General features: G+C 41.5%; 1 protein-coding gene across 5 annotated transcripts in view; it reads left to right on the forward strand.

The window, feature by feature from the left end:
- The window catches only part of LOC122540811 (SKI family transcriptional corepressor 1 homolog-B-like), a 13,784-nt gene extending 7,513 nt beyond the window's left edge, over positions 1–6,271 (forward strand). For 4 of the 5 annotated variants that reach the window (XM_043677014.1, XM_043677019.1, XM_043677016.1 and 1 more), the window contains 7 exons: positions 713–803; positions 1,427–1,531; positions 2,107–2,178; positions 3,579–3,653; positions 4,157–4,231; positions 4,865–4,930; positions 5,630–6,271. In XM_043677014.1, the coding sequence (XP_043532949.1) occupies positions 713–803; positions 1,427–1,531; positions 2,107–2,178; positions 3,579–3,653; positions 4,157–4,231; positions 4,865–4,930; positions 5,630–5,727 (582 nt within the window). In that variant the 3' untranslated portion in view covers positions 5,728–6,271. The remainder of the gene's footprint in view (positions 1–712; positions 804–1,426; positions 1,532–2,106; positions 2,179–3,578; positions 3,654–4,156; positions 4,232–4,864; positions 4,931–5,629) is intronic. The other variant, XM_043677018.1, reaches the window with a different exon arrangement.
- Positions 6,272–7,008: the final 737 nt, after the last annotated feature.

The raw sequence follows: 7,008 nt of genomic DNA on the forward strand, positions 1-7,008 counted from the left end.
CTCACACCCTCCGTCCATCACCCCCACTCCCTCCATCCCATCACCTCCCTCCCTCACACCTTCCCCCACTCCCATAAACAAAAATCCCCCTCCTGACCCTGCCACTGAGAAAGTTTGCACCAGGTGTCATAGATACTTTGCTCAGTCTGGCCGGAGGGAAACCTGGCCAATCTGCAGAAAGAGATGGCAAAAATGAAACGCTGTGTTTGGAATATTTTAGCAATTTTAAACTGAGGCCGCCTCAAAAAGAAACACCAAAGAGGATGCTGGCACATGGCGTATCTACAATGACACCTGAAAATTAGCATCCAGCCACATTTAAATAAAAGTAATTAAGCAAATTATCAGAATCTATTTGATGCTGTGAAATTAGACGGGAGCTGTATGAGAGTCTGGAAGCTTGTTGTACACAGCCGCAATTTCATCTCAATCATTTCATTTCAAGTATCCGTAATTGCATTTAATAGAGCGAATGCACAGAAACAGAGATCTGTACCACTTCGAGGTTTGTAGAAGACCGATTTTAAATCTTAAGGAGTTTTATCGGGGGTGGGGGAAGAGGAATGCTTTATGTTCAAAGAGATAGAAACAACCGGGGGTTTCTCCTGTTAAATGAGAGACATTCGCGTGGAATGGGGAGGCTCACTTTAAGGGATTTTGTCTTTGCAGGAAACCGTGACTACAGTTCGCTTATTTCTTCCTCTGTTTGCAGGTGTTTCCACACGATCGGGAGGGTCACTTGAACAGTGTGAAAAATGCTTGCAACGCGACTCCAGCGCCCATTTACACAGAGACTGAAGCTGGTAAACCGCCCCTTCTCTCAGTTACCCATTCCCCACCCCAACCCCCAACAGAAATGTTAAACTTTCCTGAACTCTTAATTTGAAGTTAGTCATCCATAAACCGATGTAAAACAACAAGAATCATACGAACATTAAGAAAATAAGGCGGGGGCGTAATTTCTTGGATCGGAGCTAATTCTGGCGTTTTCGGGTTTAAGGCTGGTCACTTCCGGAAAGTGGAAGCGCATTGACGAGGAACTTTCAAAGGGGAAGTGGATACCTGCTTAAAGAGAGAGTCTTTGTAGGGCTGTGGAGGTGGATCAGTGAAGTCGGACTAAATTGGGTTAGCTTAGAGAGTTGGTACAGACCCGATAGGACGAATGACCTCATTCTATTCTGTCAGATTTTTATTTGCTATTGACTGAATGAAACAATCGACATTTTAAGTTATTTGTTGTGGTTAATATTGAATAACTAAGACAACGCGGTGCTGTAGACTGTTATCTTAATTGCGCAGAGCTGTTACCTGCTAACTATAGACAGCCACAGCGGCTACTCCTCTGGCCTAGCGGTTATCAAAGGCTGTAATTAGCTGATGAAGTCGGTTTTTTTCACACTGAAACTCGGCTTGTTGTGTTTCGAAGAGCAAGACCGGGAGACCCAGAGCACAGCGGAGGACCCCGAGCCTAGAAAATCCTATCAGCAGCAAGGCGGCGTTTCCCAAGAGACCTCAGCAAATTCTGAGCGGGGTGAGCACTTTCTGTTTGGGGATCAACAATCGTTAAAGAAATGACACAAGTTGTCTCAAGTCAGAGCAAGTTAGATGTTTCCATTTTTAAACAAGCGTTTATATTTACTTGTTTCAAAAGTGTAAAAAAATTATCAAGATATTAACATTGGCGAGCAAGTCAACTCTTATGGTGCACATTGAGTACACAACGACACTGAATATATCAGCCATACTTGACATAATCTGCATATTCACTGCAATGTCCCGTATGCAGGCAAACTATTTACCATTTTTTTGGAAACTGGCAAGGTGTAGGAGAGGGGGATATTGGTGCTGTTTATTTTCTTGATTTGGGTCGGTTTAGTTTTCAAATTCCTTAGAGGTGTCTAGCCAACTGTTCCTTGTTAAAGGATGTAAACTGATCCACATTCACCTACCTCGCAAGCTTAACGTTTCCAACCACACACAGCATCTCGTTGTCACCACTGAAACATTCCCAGAAACTCTTACACAGCAAGGCTCTGAGGCAATGTCAGAATGAGCAGTTCTTCCTGCTGGTTGGACCTGACGAGGCTTGTCTGTGTTTATGTTCAGGCGAAGATGGCATTAGACTGGAAACCCCGAGAACCCAACTGGTCGAAAAAGACATTGAGAACATGGGGAAAGGTCTGGAATCTGACTTTCTACAAATATTAGAGAAACCGAAAGCTCGGGTAGATGGTACCTTGACATTCCATTAATTTACACTCGTCGAAAAAGTCACATTTGCTGCGACAAAATGTCAATTATTGAAAACCAGGATTTTTTTTTAAAAAGCGCGTTTATTGTTGTGAACTATTTCGCTCCTTCACCCTTTTCTGTCGAACTATTTCAAATGTAACTGACCTTTGAAGTTGGGATTTGAGTTTAAGGAAAGGTGGACTTTAAAGTATTTGGTTAAACCCCTCCTGGGGCCGATATAGAATGAATCAAGTGACGAGACTAGATATACAGATTTGTTCGGTTTATCGAGTTACATTTAGTTTGACAGTATATTTTATTTTTCATGTACATGTGAAATGATTAATGTACCCCTGGCTCATCTTCACGAGAGTCACAATCTCAAATCCTCAGTGTGTTTTTAACATTTTTCCCTGACGGCGATTGATTTTCCAATTATTATAAGAGTTGAGTGAGGAGCAGGTACTTTGGCTGATAACTAGTGAATTACATATAAATGATGTTAACCTGGTGATTGCAATCGCATTCCTGAAGAAGGGCTTATGCCCGAAACGTCGATTCTCCTGCTCCTCGGATGCTGCCTGACCTGCTGTGTTTTTCCAGAACCACATTTTTCAACTCTGGTACTGCAGCATCTGCAGTCCTCACTTTCTCCTGGTGATTGCAATGAAGAGTAAACGACCTGACCCGGTCACTTGTCAATTCACATTGGTGTTCGGGTTTGCAAGTCGCTGCTGCCACAGTTTTGTTCCATCTCTCTCGAGTTTGTGGTTCAAGCAGGCTGAAATGTAATTAAGCATCATTAATGCGGCTGTGCGCACCCTGGATGGATTGAGAGTTGTTGTCGCTTTTGTAAAAGTTGGCAAACGATGGTGACGGCGTGGGGCGCTCACCGTGAAGAAAAGCTGCAGTAGACCTGAGGTTACAGGGAGTGGTGAGATGTTGGCACTGGTCAATCAGTTCGTGAAAATACCAGCAGGTAGTGGGGCTGACCAAACAGAAGAGTATTGTTTTAAGGTTCATGCCTAGGTATAGCGCGTTGAAAGCGCTCAACTGAAGAGAAACTTCATTCTGAATGAAAACTGATAACTATTCGGCTGTCCTGCAAGGTGTACATCTTGTGTACCAGATTGAAAAACACTTTTCCTTTTAATGGCACATGCAATGGCCACTCACACAATCTTACAGCAGGTCTCTGTATAAATTTGGGAGTAGGTTTCTATATAAACCCTTACAGTAGGTTTCTTTATAAATCCTTACAGTAAGTTCCTATATAAAGCTGAATGCAGATTTCTATATAAATCTGGAAGCAAGTTAAGAGCCCACACTCTCTATTCATATTTCAGAAGAGTTACAAAAACTACTTTTGGAACAGATGGAGCTCAGGAAGAAGTTAGAACGGGAATTTCAGAGTCTAAAAGGTATGTCACACTCTCATGGTGGGGGAGTGGTGGTGAAGGGGGTACATTATGATACATGGACGTCAACTGTTTGCTTCAGATAGTGGTAACAGGAATCAATACCCCTCCCCAAACCCTGATGGATAGACACCTTATTATTTCAACTTACTAACAAATCCCTTGTCCTGTAGAAAAACAGTTGTGGGTAATAATGACTTTAATAACCACATGCTTGCAGAGAAAGTGACCTAAACGCAATTAGACTACAAACACAGTTCCAGCCTCAATACTTTCTATAGTTCTATTAAGTTTATACAGAGACCAAAAATTAGGACAGTATTTGGGTGAGAAAGGAGGGAATTGGTGATAGTTGCAACTACATGAGCGGGAAGAGATAATATTCATTAATTGGGATTAAACCCAATAGACAAGGGGAGTGAATCTTTTGAAATAAATCTATTCTAGCTGGAACAAAAAAGTGTGTCGATAAATATTCACTTGAAATCTGCCCTACTTTTCTACAGACAGTTTTCAGGATCAAATGAAGAGGGAATTGGCCTACAGAGAGGAAATGGTTCAGCAACTCCAAATCGTTAGAGGTAAAATGCAATCACGTGTCGGTGTTTATAGGAATGAAGTGAACAGTCTCCAGTAAGCATTTCATTGAGTGCATTAAGACCATTTATAGTTAAATTATTTTTCAATAATTCCAATTGTAATAGCACTGACCTTTTCATGTGTTACCGTCGAACGTGCCCTTGCCTTTCAGTACAGGCTGATTAGCCTCTGCATGTGAATCCTATGTACAAACGGCTGGAAGGCATCATTACAAATAAATGATTGAATTTTTCTTCCAATGCAATTTTCATGGTGTCTAAATTAAAAATCGAGGCGTAAAATTACCTGTGAAGTAGTGCCTAACTTTGGTTTAATTTTCAACTGGTTTTCAGCTTGCCTTCCAGCATAATCCACCTCTTTGGCCGTACCTTGGATTTTTCTGTGATTTTTCTCTGTTCACCTAGAATTGATTCGAGTTTGCAAGGTAGCCGAGTGAGACAGACATACACACACACACATACACACACACACACACACAGAGAGAGAGAGGGAGAGCAAGGAAATGCATACAAGCTGTTTTATTTAAATTGAGACTTGCTGAAGTTCTCTTAGGTTTTTTTTTCAAGCGTCTCTCTGCTGCTTTTCTCAGTGATGGCCTCATTTGCTTTTGACAGACACGCTCTGCAATGAGCTGGATCAAGAGAGAAAGGCGCGTTACGCCATCCAACAAAAGCTGAAAGGTAATGATTTCATCGCCATGTTCTGAATGACACCGTCCATATACAAGGAGGTGACAATAGACCAGAGCACAATTCTTAGCCGAGCGGAAAAGGGTCTCAGGTGGACTAGGGAATGAGGAGCTGGGAGAAAGAATTGAGGGGGGAAAAGCGATATTAAAGGAAAGAATGGATAATGCAAAGGAACCAGATGAGAAAAGAAATGAGTTAAATAAAAGACGAATATGGTAAAAAGCAGATAGAATACAGAATGAAGGCTAAGAGTTTTAGGTGGGAAATTATTGAAAAGAAAGGAAGACAGAATTTAATCATTATAACCTTTTTTTGGTGGGTGAGATCAAGAGAATATGTTTTATCGCAGCGACTTGTGATCTGGAGTGCGCTAGCTAAATAGTAATGGAAGCTGATCTAATAATAACTTTCAAAGGGGATTTAGACAAACAATTGAACAGGAGAGCAGAGTCTGGGGAAAGGTTAGGGAGTAGGACTAATTGGAGAGTTCTTTCAAGAAGTGGGCACAGATGGGGTGGGTCCAACTGCTGCTGCTCTGTAATATTCGTGGTTTTAAAATAACATTTAATAACATCATAAATATTGATTAAGTGCGCGCATCGAGTCAATGCCGATGAGAACGATATCGCAGAATCAGATTTTCAATCTTCTAATCATCCCTCTGTTACATTCCCAACTCTCTCCACCCAGAAGCACACGACGCTCTCCACCATTTCTCGTGTAAGATGCTGACCCCTCGACATTGCACTGGCAACTGTTCCTTCAAACCTCCGCTGCTCCCGCAGTGACACACCAGCCCGTTTACACAACACAAAGTGACGCTCTAAATGATCCTTAGGACTGTAAATAATAATTTAAAATAAAAGGTTTTTAACAAGAGGCGCAAACCCGTACATAGGGGAAGCCAAACCACTAACAACCAGGAGGGGCCCGTGTGCCAGCACGGAGATTGTGAATATAAATGCAAGGACTAAGGAGCACGAAATTTTGTATATGAAAAGTGAATAGATGACCTCAGGGTCACTGTTACAGACCTACCTGTCTGAATTAATGTCCACTTATTTAAAAATATTGTTGATAAGAAATAAGTGGTTATGTGCAATTTATCTTTCTGTAATGTGATTTCGTTCGTAAAGTATTTAATGGTTGTAACTTATTGATTTATTTATTATTTATTTGCCTTTCTCAGTCCGAAAATCTAATGGGGAACAAAATTACCTTTGTATATTATCGATGTTATTAAAAGAGCACTTTAAGAGGTAATTCAGTGTGTAAAAGATTCCGTTTGGAAATCTGTTAAAGTGATTTTGTTCTTAAAATAAAGTCGGCCTTAAACCGTTTTCTTGACTTGGATTATTTGAGTTGCCCTTGGTGAATCACCCCATCGGTCTGTAGGGTGCTGGAAGAACACTGTCCTAGGAATTTAGCCTCTGGGCTTTCTCACTTTCAAAACCTCCAGGAGTGCTGAGGAGAGTGGGGGATGGGGACGGGGAAATGTAATCCGTGGTGCCTCAAATTGTTTAATTCTGAGCGAAAATGAGTTCAGGGTTTGAGGTGCTGAGGTGATTTTCGATTACAACATTGGGAGGAGGGGATGAGAGCGGATTATTTGGAGGTTTCTTATTGACCATCAATCAGAGTAAGATTTTACAATGTACATTTGCCACAAACTTCCAGGATGGTACATCCATGATGTCTACATTTCCTTCCACGCTGACGTGTACACTCACTGCCCTCCGTTCTCTATGATTTCTCTTGCTATCACTGGGGAATGGGATTTTGAGTATTACACATTTAAAGATCAGAGTTGATTTAAAATTAGCCCGGCCAAAGATAAAACCGGTGTATTTTGAGCTGCTTTGATTGTGGATTAAACAATCACAAGATTAAACGGAGTCAGATTACTGTGTTCACCAGGGCTATCACTACACTCAGTGCGCGGGCATGAGGGAAAAAACTCAAGGGTTGCTTTCTCGATTACAACTTGAAAATAAGAAGGCGGGGGGGGGGGGGGGGCGAGGGGGGAAACAGGCGTTAAAAATTTCGTTAGCATTGCCTGAAATAAATTA

Source organism: Chiloscyllium plagiosum, chromosome 36 (genome assembly GCF_004010195.1).
Source record: "Chiloscyllium plagiosum isolate BGI_BamShark_2017 chromosome 36, ASM401019v2, whole genome shotgun sequence".
In the NCBI taxonomy this organism is placed as follows: Eukaryota; Metazoa; Chordata; class Chondrichthyes; order Orectolobiformes; family Hemiscylliidae; genus Chiloscyllium; species Chiloscyllium plagiosum.